The 12,563-nt window shown below is 39.0% G+C and overlaps 1 protein-coding gene across 1 annotated transcript in view; it reads right to left on the reverse strand.

Annotated features, from left to right (window-relative positions):
• The window catches only part of LOC306881096 (GPI-anchor transamidase-like), a 45,318-nt gene that overhangs the window by 24,801 nt on the left and 7,954 nt on the right, over window positions 1-12,563 (reverse strand). Inside the window, exons 7-9 of the mRNA XM_079435006.1 lie at window positions 10,754-10,871; window positions 9,416-9,526; window positions 3,641-3,813 (exon numbers count right to left, since the gene is read on the reverse strand). Of these exons, the coding sequence (XP_079291132.1) occupies window positions 3,641-3,813; window positions 9,416-9,526; window positions 10,754-10,871 (402 nt within the window). The remainder of the gene's footprint in view (window positions 1-3,640; window positions 3,814-9,415; window positions 9,527-10,753; window positions 10,872-12,563) is intronic.

Here is a 12,563-nt window from a genome sequence, read left to right on the forward strand (position 1 = left end):
ATCGCCCCAGCGCAAATTCAATGACCTTGGTACCCGCAGGAACAACAAATGGTGAATTATTTAAACACCATTCAGAATCTCACTATGTAGCTATAAAAGCTATGTAAAGTAGCTACAAAAGGGTCCATCGGCTTCAGGTCCAAACAAAGGGCTCAAATAAAACAAGAGGCAAATGTGCAAGAGGTTGGAGGACAAAAAGAAGGAAAGCCTTGTCTCAGATGAGATCTGTGCTACTGCAGTTGACCTTTTCTGTGGTGGGCTGAAAGGAATATGAAATCCAAATAGGAGCCGGAATTTGTGAGATCATGACAGCTAGAGTACAGTAACAATTACCTGTGATGTAGACTCCAGACAATTCTGAATACGCTGATTCAGAATACATGTGATTTTCCATTCTTTATACAAAAGATATTTCAGGAAAGAAAGCACTACTCCAATCGTGCATCTTCAGGGGTCTTCTCGGCGAAAATAACACCAGATCGCGAATAGACTCCACTCCAAGGCAAGAGTTTGCCTCGTAGAGAGGGCTCTGGCCTGAATGAAAGTGTCTTCCACCGCCGGTGGACAAAACACTCAAGTCTGCCACGTCTCATCTAAGAACCACACATGGATGTTCTAAGATCTGGACGTGGGTGCCGGGCCCCTGAGAAAGGAGGTCCTTCCTCAGAGGAATGCGACAGGAGGGGCTGTCATGAGGAGCATGACCTGTTCCTCGTCCTCGCTGACCTTGCACAGTGTCTGTGCGAGAAGGCTCACTGGGGGAAGCGCAAACTTGGGTATACCCAAGGCCAGCTGTGCGCCAGTGCGTCCTTGCCAAGGGGGCCTCGGTCAGGAGTCATACTACTGGCCATGGGAGGACCATGTTTACCTAAGCTTCCCTGAATCGACTCCAGAACAGCCGGATCATCTTGGCATGGAGTCGCCATTCTCCGGGGAACGTGAGCTGTAGTGAGAGCACATCGGCTGCATGATCGAGCTCCCCCAGGATGTGGACGCCGCTGCGTCTGACTCCAGAGGAGGAGATGGCGGGCGAGTTGCGACATGATCATAGACAACCCTGCCAGTTGATGTACGAGACAGCCGCAGTGTTGTCCATGTAGACCAACACGTGCTAGCCAAGCCGGACCGCTGCAAGGCTAGTAGCACTGCCAGCAACTCAAGGCAGTTAATTTGACAAAGCAGTCGAGGCCCTTTCCAGAACCCAGAGGCTGGAGGCATCCATCGTGACAATGACATGCCAAGAGACTTGTTCTAATGTACTTCGACCCGTAGAAAGACAAGGTCTGTCTAGGGGCTGAATGAGCGACAACGCGTTGGCGTGATGGTCACGCGAACTGTACCGTGGCGACATGCCCATCTCGGGAGTCGGGAGTGTAACCTGTGCTGAAGTAGTCCCATATGAAGCAATCCAAGTGGCGAGACTGCAGCTGCGGATGCCATATGCCCCAGGAGCCTCTGAAAGTGTTTCAGTGGTACCACCATCTTGCCTCTGAAGGAACTCAGGCCGATCAGCATGGACTGGGAACGCTCGTTGGTGAGACACGCCACCACAATCACAGAGTCTAACTCCATACTGAGAAAAGAGTTTCTCTGCACGGGGGAGAGCTTGCTCTTTTCCCAGCCCCAACTGGCTGAGGTGCCGGAGCACCAGGTTCCTGTGATTGCACAACTGTTTTCACATGCGGGCCATGCTCAAAACAGTTGAGGATCTTGATGCCCACTTCCCGTAGTGGGGCAAGGGCGCCCTCCGTGACTTTCGCAAAGACACGAGGGGACAGGGAGAGCCCGAAGGGGAGGACCCTGTACTGTACCATGCCCGACCCTTGAACATAACCCTTGACCCTTGGTGTGCTCGCAGGATAGCCATGGCATGCAGGGCAGAGGCGGCTTGGCCCGTAGCACTGCAAGCCTCGTGGAGATGAAGACGATTCCTCCAAGTGGCGACGTTTTGCGAGCACAGGTGCACCGCAACCACACTCTCCACCTGGGGAATGTCAACGTACCCCCTAGCCACCCCGCCATCGAGGGTAGTGAGGATGGGGGAGGCAGACACCATCCCCATGTGGAGAGAGAGGCGCGATCGCAGCGCTGCCCTGGTTACACGCTCAAAACGAACGTATAAACCATGCATGAAAAAAGCTTCAGCGTGGTGGATGCCCAGACACTGAAGACAACGATCGTGGCTATCGACGGAGGATAGGAAACGACCGGAACCAAGAGGACACGGCCAGAACAACGTCTTTAAAAAGACGCGAATCGACCGTTATTTGCTCTTTTAGGAAATCTGCTCTTTTAGTTGAAGTGCCCAGGGGAATCGCTGTTTGCACCGTGACGCCAACCAGAACAGCTTCCAGACAGATGATGAATGGCTTTGTGGAGATCAACACGTCAATCCACTCGGCTCCGAAGCAAAAATCTGATGAGTGGATGCACCTGTCGCCTATTTATATGAGTGACTCTGGTATGCAAAATCCACTAGCCAATATTCACTGGCGTTTTCTCTTAAAGTCAGAGATGATTGGGGCACGACATAACTCGTAGTGACCGACAGATAGGGAAATGGCATTGCAGTTTTGCATATTTAGCTAGTAAAATGGATTTTAGCAGTCAAACTATTGAGAAAACTACACCATTTTTAAGCATTGTTCAAAAAGTCGAGGCCTAATGGTTAGACAGTCGGACGTGTAACCCGAAGGTCGCGGGTTCGATTCTCAGGTCCGGCAGGGATTGTAGGTGGGGGGAATGTCCAGCTTGGCCACACGTCATGTCCTGTCTTGTCCTGTCCTTTCCTTTCCATATTTATCTTACTGGAAACCTATGTGACCCGATTTGGCAGGTATCACAGTAACCATGGTGAAGCAGTATGCAAAATCATTAGTAGGTCATTAGAGGAGTCAGTATCACTAATAAGGTTTTTAATAGTGAACAGCCACAATGCTTCGTTAAATTAGACTGTTTGCTCTGGAACATTCAAACTGGGTTAATTAAGGCTGTTTCGCTAACCGCTAAACACTAAATCTATCTATCTGAATCTATCTATCTATCTATCTATCTATCTATCTGAATCTATCTATCTATCTATCTATCTATCTATCTATCTATCTATCTATCTATCTATCTATCTATCTCGAAACAAGCTTCCATGTTAAAGGGATAGTCCACCCAAAAATGAAACCACACAGTTTTGGTTTCCATTGGCTTTCACTGTATGGGCAAAAACGCTCCACAGAAGAAATAAAGTCATACAGGTTTTGAACATCATGAGGGTGAGTAAACGATGACAGATCCATTTAAGAGTCAAATAATTTTTCCTCCAAAGTTAGCATAGAAAATGTTTGTCCTATAAACATCTTGCAGGTCTGTCACTTAAATGCATGGTCCCAATGATCTGGATGTAGCATGATTCCCCACCCCATCATACCACAAATGAATGTCTATTAGTATTTAAGCTTTGAATGACTATAAAGGCAGAATAAGCCAACTGCATTATATAAATATTATATACAATTGCGCTTTGTGTCCGACAAAGCCAACACTGAATGGGCTAATTAACTCAATTCACTACAGAAGATACACTGCATTTTTCCAGGAAACTGTAATGCTCAAGATCATTTAGAGACTATAACGACTGTGTTCTTACCTCTGTATTGGCGGCTTTACAGAGGATGTCAGATTGATAGTATCCTTGGTGATCTCCACTTTGCGGACACTTCCAAAAAAGTCAGTGATGAGGACGCTCCCGGGATCCCTCTGGAAGAGGTCAGTACGGTGACCCGGAGTGGACACACACTGACTCTGCGGGCACACCTTAAACTGAAACAAACACACAACTATCAGTCAAATGAGACTGAGATATGAGACTGAGATACGCCTTCATTCCCAAATAGATTTGCAGTTTAATAGAACTGCAAGCTGTCAGAAATGAATACAAAGAAAAAGAACAAAAATTACCATTTAAATAACTTCTGTTCCTGCATTCAGCCATGGTGTGCAGGAAAGTGTCATTAATATGGGAACTTGTGAATTCTTATAAAAACAGACTCTAAAAATGAATGAAAATCAGCTTGCAGATGAAACATGGGCATGAAAAACGCAACCAGAAACAGCTGTTAAAACTTCATAGAGGTGTTCAAAAATAATTTTAATTTTAAAAATATGGAACAAATGTAATTAAAATGTTACCCTGCATACATTCCATTCCAAAGTATTAAACATTTGTTTCTTAATGTGTCCACATTCTGTGAGATTTAGGCCATTATCTAAACATTTAATACATCTATATTTGGGACTTTTTACTAGGGGTCGACCGATATGTGTTTTTCAGGGCCGATGCCGATACCGATTATTACAGACCAAGTAGACCGATAACCGATATATTGAACCGATATATATGTCTGGTGCAAAAATGAAAATGAATGTCAAAATTAAGAATAACAAGGGCTCTGACAAAAACGGCCTTCCCTAGTGTTGGTTGCACTTCTTACTCTTGTCTTCCCCCATGTATCCATCTACAATAAGGGTAATATATAAAGAGAGAGTTAAAAGTGGGGCCACTGTATGCTTCATGATTAAGCCTATGAATACTAAATACTACAGCTAAACAGCTTGGGGAAATGTAAGTATTTGGCTTCAATAATTTACATGTTAGAAATGTATGTGTAATAGCATAACCTCTCATAATTCTTCATTAATTATTTTCGGTTGACTAAATCATAACCTACAAGAGGTGACTATTCAATTCATCATCTAATGCACATCAGTTGATTAATTTAAAAAGCGCAATGTATATAATAAGTGTAAATAATTTAATTGTCTTCATAGCTCCATTGTAGAAGTTGTGAAGAAGACCGCAACTATTTTAATGAAACTATAACACTAATAGCCTGTTATAGGCTCACTTGGTTCAATAGCCTATTGAAATGTCCCAATTTCCGTCATCCTAATCTTGGCCTATGTGACAGTATCTTAATCTTGGCCTATGTGACAGTAATTTCCATTAGTTTTCATTTACAGAACAGTGCAAATGAAGGCATAAAACATTAATTTTATTTATCTTTTAATCAAATTAGAGTTGAACTCTATTTTTTGGCAAACAAATGTGTTTACTATTAAAATTAAAACATGTAAGAAATAGCTTATTGTGTGATTGTTCTTTTAAACAAAAGTTGTAATAATTGTAGTAGCATTAGTAAATAAACCGAACTTTTATTTTGACGGGTTGCCATGAGGACCTCTTAAGTTTCTGTAGCCTATTTATGATATGACGATCGTTTTACTCAAACGAAACAGTCAAATGCTCATGAAGTAACTCTCAGAGCAGTTCTAGCGATGATGTTCATGTATTTATGTCCTCATTTAGTGACATGGCAGATGCGGAAAACACCGCAAGCGCTTCAGTGTGTGTGTGTGTGTCAAAACCGCGCGTCTTTCACATATACAGAGACACGCCGAACATGCAGAATTCATATTTAAATAGTCTTTTTGCAGCTTAATGTTTACAGATAGTCCATATCATGAGTCGATTTAAGTGTACTGACCTACTTTTGATTAATTCATCCAAACTTTGACTAATTCCGTGACTCCGCGTTATACAGTAAATGCCATTTATATGACTGGATTCCGCGATTCCCCCTGCGTTTCCCCCATCTCGGAAACCATAAAGATAATATTGTTGTTTTTACAACTTCAGTGTAGTGGATTGTAATTTATTGCAACTTGAGCAACGTCTGCTGCTGCCTTTGAGAGAGAACTGATGCGTGATGAAGCAGCACCAGTTAGCAAGCGCTTTCGGTGTGAGAGCGCCTTTAGTCTTCCACGTTGATTGGTCGGACTCCTGACTCTCAACAAATCAGATGCGCGGTGGGCGGAGACTGCTCTAGGCCACAGAGTGGTGAGTTCCGACAGGCTGCATCAGAGCCAAATAGCGCGTTTCAAAATTAAATAATTTTATCGGCACATCGGTTTTGAAAATGACCGATGCCGATTATCATAAAAATGCTTAATATCGGTGCCAATAATCGGCCAGGTCGATAATCGGTCGACCCCTACTTTTTACTCTTAATCCACCCTAAGCTCTAGGGGTCGACCGATTATCGGCCTGGCCGATTATTGGCACCGATATTAAGCATTTTTATGATAATCGGTATCGGTCATTTTCAAAACCGATGTGCCGATAAAATTATTTAATTTTGAAACGCACTATTTGGCTCTGATGCAGCCTGTCTGAACTCACCACTCTGTGGCCTAGAGCAGTCTCCGCCCACCGCGCATCTGATTTGTTGAGAGTCAGGAGTCCGACCAATCAATGTGGAAGACTAAAGGCACTCTCACACCGAAAGCGCTTGCTAACTGGTGCTGCTTCATTACGCATCAGTTATCTCTCAAAGGCAGCAGCAGACGTTGCTCAAGTTGCTATTTCTTCCATGTTTTAATTTTAATAGTAAACCCATTTGGTTTGCCAAATTTGAGTTTAACTCTCATTTGATTAAAAGATCAATTAAATTAATGTTTTATGCCTTCATTTGCACTGCACTGTAAATGAAAACTAATGGAAATTACTGTCACATAGGCTAAGATTAAGATACTGTCACATAGGCCAAGATTGTGATGATGGAAATTGGGACATTTCAATAGGCTATTGAACCAAGTGAGCCTATAACAGGCTATTAGTGTTATAGTTTCATTAAAATAGTTGCGGTCTTCTACAATGGAGCTATGAAGACAATTCAATTATTTACACTTATTATATACATTGCGCTTTTTAAATTAATCAATTGATGTGCATTAGATGATGAATTGAATAGTCCCCTCTTGTAGGTTATGATTTAGTCAACCGAAAATAATTAATGAAGAATTATGAGAGGTTATGCTATTACACATACATTTCTAACATTTATTGAAGCCAAATACTTACATTTCCCCAAGCTGTTTAGCTTTAGTATTTAGTATTCATAGGCTTAATCATGAAGCATACAGTGGCCCCACTTTTAACTCTCTCTTTATATATTACCCTTATTTTAGATGGATGCATGGGGGAAGACAAGAGTAAGAAGTGCAACCAACACTAGGGAAGGCCATTTTTGTCAGAACCTTGTTATTCTTAATTTTGACATTCATTTTTATTTTTACACCAGACATATATATCGGTTCAATATAGTGGTTATCAGTCTACTTTATCTGTAATAATCAGTATCGGCATCGGCCCTGAAAAACACATATCGGTCGACCCCTACTAAGCTCTAAATCTTCCTTTTTACTATGACCTCAGGATTAAATATTTTAAGACCCAATCCTGTCCAGCTGGAATGAGGTGTGTGCGGGGTCGACATTAAATTGCATTTACCATTCACAATTCATTTATTCTTCCATAATATGACATATTTCACTGAATATTCTGAAACTGATTATTCAATGAGATTCAATAATGTCTGATTTTATCCACTGGGAAATGATTGGATTGTGAAAAGTGGACTTTCTGTATCAGAATAGAGCCAGACTTGAATGCGGGTTTACAGTTGATTGTGGAAAGAATGGAAATTTTGACCTGCTGGGAACCGAGATCATGACTGGGAAAAGGAGACATTTTTTTTCTTCTGGAATGGCATGCACATATGAATAATGTGGACTAAAATTTGTGATTTACCAGGAATAGGGGCCTATGAGCAGAGGCATATCACCTTACAATAATGACTACACAGTTTAGTCTGCATCACTCAAAACATGTCAATATAAAACTGTTAAAATGATTCAAGCCAACCTAATCAGAATCATTTAATACAATTTAACAAAAACATCAAGAGGTCCTTTGAAAATGTTTGTTAAATGAAAGCATTTGAGAATTAATGCAATCAATATGCTTATTAAATTCATAAAAGCAAAAATCAGCAAAAAAAATAAGACAAAAACAGAATTAAAGACCAAATAATTTTGTAAATTATTGACTATTTGGATGATAATGAAAAGAAAAAGCATCACCGTCCAGAAATTCCTTTATTGCCTAACACTGCCTAATTAACATCAACAGCAAAATAAAACAAATAAAACAAAAGTGTGTGTACTGTGTATATTTATCATGTATATATAAATACACACACATATAGTATACATTTTGAAAATATTTACATGTAAATACATTTATATTCTTATATTTTATATTATAAATAACTATATTGAATATATAAACATTATATATTTTTGGTTGTCTGTATTTATATATATATTATATATATATACATATGTGATTGTATTTATATTTATATTCTTATATTTTATATTATAAATAACTATATTTAATACATAATCATTATATATTTTTGTGTGTCTGTATTTATATATATATATACATATGTGATTGTATTTATATATACATAATACATATACACAGTACACTACACACAAATATTATGTAAACAAAAACTTTTATTTTGGATGCGATTAATCGTTTGACAGCACTACTTTTAATATGAATAATATGAATTTAAAAAAGCATTTCTTATCATTATCAATGTTGAAAACAGTTGTGCTGCGTACTATTTTTTTAAAACAGTCCATGGTTGTGACAAACATCTATTTGAAACAGACATTTTTGCAACAGTGTAAAAGTCTTTGCTGTTAATTTAAAAAGTAATCTTACTGACTTCAAACTTATAAATAATAATGTTTTATAAATAATTATGTATGTGTTTCTGGCTGGAATGACTACAAACCAACCTTGACATGACTTCTAAGTTTTAAAAGCATTCTTGACGCAATTTCAGAATTAAGCTAAATGAACATCTGGAGCTAGGAGAGCATTATTTTCTCCCAGTGCACAGTGAAAGCCAAAAGACATTCCACAATCTTTCTGATGACAGTGACAGAGAGATCATCCATGTGAGAGATCATTCATGAGAGTTCAAGTGGCCCTTTTCTATCAACATTAAAACCTCTCTCTTTCTCCCACGGGAAATCAATAATATCGTTGCTAATCCAGTAGAATGGAGAGAGATCGAGAGAAAAGCACGGGGAACAAAAAAACGCCTGAAAAGAGGCTTTTGTTGGACCTGTTTGATCTAGGAAGCACTGTGCCAAGCAGAGAGGATGTGGAGGGCAGGAGAGATCAAAATGGATTGTGGGAGTTGGTGAGACTCCAACCACTCAGACTCACCCAGGCCTTCAGAGAAAAGGTCTCCCTCCTGACTGTTTCAAAGCTGTCTGACCTACACCTGTATTAGCCACTCTGTTTAAAGTGGCGTACTAAGACCTGTTGGCCGCAAGGCCGTTCTTTTCATCTGAGGCGACAGGACGTCTTTATGACGGATGCTTTTTAAGTTAAATTCGTACTAGTGGATAAGGGAAATGCTCCTGAGGGACGATGCATTCTCCATATCATTTGGCTGGAATTATAAAGAAGCACCAAACAATCACACACACTTACCAGATCGTTCATGTTGGCCTGGCTAGCGGGGTGGACTTCCTCCAGGAACTCCAGTAAGTAGAAGGTGTACTTGTCCATCAAATGGACCCCTATTGCCAAGTCTGGCTGATGCTGTATGGACAAAACAATACAGGTGAACCAATTCCACTTTTATATACTCCACTAATAATTTAAAATCTGTATAATGTTCAGGGCTTTCTAGGGAATCATGGTTTACAGACTGTCTAGTCTAGTTTAGTGTATCATAGCCTGTTTACACCAAGTCCAATGTGACTAAATTAAATGATGAAAAAAAATGCTATAAATTTTTGGGAATAAAAACTATTAACAGTTGTTTATATACAGTTTCTGTCTTTTGACAAAAACATCCTTTAAATGTCTCATATTTTATAATATTTCATAAATCACATTATATTTATAAATTTTATCTTGTCAAATTTCATTATTTCTTTCACCAAATTTCGAAACATTTAAAAAATGTCTAAACATTTACTAAACCATAAATATTTCTTGTAAAAAAAAAAAAAAAAAGTATGTTTTAATTAAAATTATTGCGATGATACTGTACATATTTTTCTGCCTTGTTTTTATTATAGTAGACAAAATTAGCAACAAACTCTTCAGAATAATTTTTCATCATTTAATTGACAAGATTAACAATGCTCACATAGCTGGTCTGATGAAACATTTTAGATACAATACAATTATGTTCAAAATGTTGAGGTTGGTAAGATTTATTTTTGAAGGGCTGCATTTATCTGATCAAAAATACAGTGCAAACTGTAATATTGTGAGATATCACTACAATTTAAATAAAGCTACACTAATTTACTTTAAAATGTACAGTAATATCATCCGGTCTTCAGTGTTACATGATCCATCACAAATCATTCTAATCCTAATTCGCTGATTTGGTGTTCAAGAAACAGTTATTACTGTCAATGTTGAAAACAGTTGAGCTGCTTAATATTTCTGTGGGAACAGATTTTTTTTTTCAGGATTCTTTGATGAACAAAAAGTTCCGAAGAACATCATTTATCTGTAATAGAAATATTTTGTTACATTATAAATGTCTTAAACTGCCACTTTTTATAAATTTAATGCATCCTTGCTAAACAAAATTATTAATTTCTTTTACAAAATCTGAAATATCTTACTGTAATGATCCATAAGCCATTTATTAAATTGCTTAGATTTTTTTTTTTTTCATTTAAGATGTAAAAATCTTGTTGTCAATGATTTTTCAAAGGTTTTGCAGAATTGCAATAATATCCAACAACTACAACTAATGTCAATTGTCAGGTGTGCAGAAGATCAAGATCAGAATATTTGACTCACTGAGAGCGAGTCCTCTCCCACTTGGCTGCTGGCCAGGGCCATGAGGTTGGGCGAGTAAAACCTCTCATACATGGAGGCCCCCTGGCACGTGTCTATGATGAACAACAACTCGTTGTACCTGCAAAGAAAGAACGCCGTTTTAGAGCCGGTTGATTCTTGTCCGATAATGTGACAATCTACTATCGTTTGTAATTAAAGCTGGTCATGAAGTAATAACAGCTAGATCTGACCTGCAGTACAGGGCTCAAGGCTCAACCAACACAACACTCTCTGCAAGCCGTTGCCACGGTAACCAAGAACCTGGCATCTATTAATGCTCCATTCACAAAATAAAATATATAATAAAAATTAGAAACCACTTCTGGCCATCTCTGATGAGCGAGAGAGAGAGAGAATGAAAAGGCTTGGAATCACATGAACCTGAGATGTAACGGGGGAGCAATGAAGCACAAAGGGGACTTCGGTAATTTATTGTATCAAGCCTGCAATTACCACATCCTGTGCTGTAGTGCTCTACAGGAAGAGAGGAAGCTGTCATTGCACCTCACACTAGCCTCCCACAATATTTACACAATGTTGGAACCTAAACAGCCTATTAGAGCATTTATAACACACAATTAATACATTAGGCAGCTGCAGCATGGCTTCGGCTATGTACATCAATACTGTGTCCTGGGGGCTGTTCCATAAACCAAGATTAGAGTATAAGCCAGGCTTATTTCGGTTAGTCAGGCTTATTTTTGGTAGATTCGGTTTCATAAATCAAACTTAAAAAAGTTCAAACTCAGTTACCCCGGCAACTTATGCTGGCAAACTAACCTGGTCCGGAGCAGGCTAACTGTCAGGCTAAGCTGAGCTCCTCTAACTCTGACCAATAGGAACGCATCCATATTACCACTGACTCTCTCACATACAGTCAGTTTAATTTATTATCGGTCCAAAAATAAAAGTATACAGAAAATACACCTTAAATAATCAAATAAATAAAAAATAGGCTACAACCAACTGTATTTAATGTATTGTGCCCAAAATGTAGGCGAATGACATTTTAACATAGTTGCTACTTGTGCATGCAGTTGATCAGAAGTTTCTAGCCATGCAGCATTTCTTTCTGAATTTATGACAGCTGTACCTTTTATGGTTATTAGAACATTAAAACATTACAATCTAAAATGGCTCTTTAAAGCATTAAAGCATAAAAACACAATCAAAAGTTAAAATCACTGAATTAAAAATGTAAATTTATAATTGAAATCTTAACTGATAAGAGGAACACACATTTAACTCATTTGAGCTAGTGATTAACAGTTGCTGCTATCATAAAAATACACTTATATGTAGTAAAATTCTATGTGTCACATTTAATGTCCAACAACAAATATTTTAGCAGAATGTATATTTTATTCAGAATTCTTGCGCTAGTATCCTATTCTGCTCTGTCTGTGTAGCGCGCATGCGCGCCGCAGCGCTCGTTCTCTCGCATAAGCCTCGCCCACTCCTGACAGCTACATGGATATATTTGCATGGCTTTCTGACATTTACAGATGTAAAAAATATACCTGTGACGTATCAGTTATGCACTGAGGAAAACACAATGTTTCAAATGCGTTAAACAGCACAAATATTCGCTGTTTGCTATGGTGGATCGATTTGATCCATGATCGACATTAAGGGCTGCTTCAGAATAAGCGTGTACGTCACATTATCCTGACTCACTGAACCTGGATAGCATTAGTCAGATTGCGTGAACTTGAATTGTCGTTTATGGAACCGCTTTAGTCCCGATTGATTTGTTAGGTTATTTCAAGTC

Source organism: Barbus barbus (assembly GCF_936440315.1).
Source record: "Barbus barbus genome assembly, chromosome: 15".
In the NCBI taxonomy this organism is placed as follows: domain Eukaryota; kingdom Metazoa; phylum Chordata; class Actinopteri; order Cypriniformes; family Cyprinidae; genus Barbus; species Barbus barbus.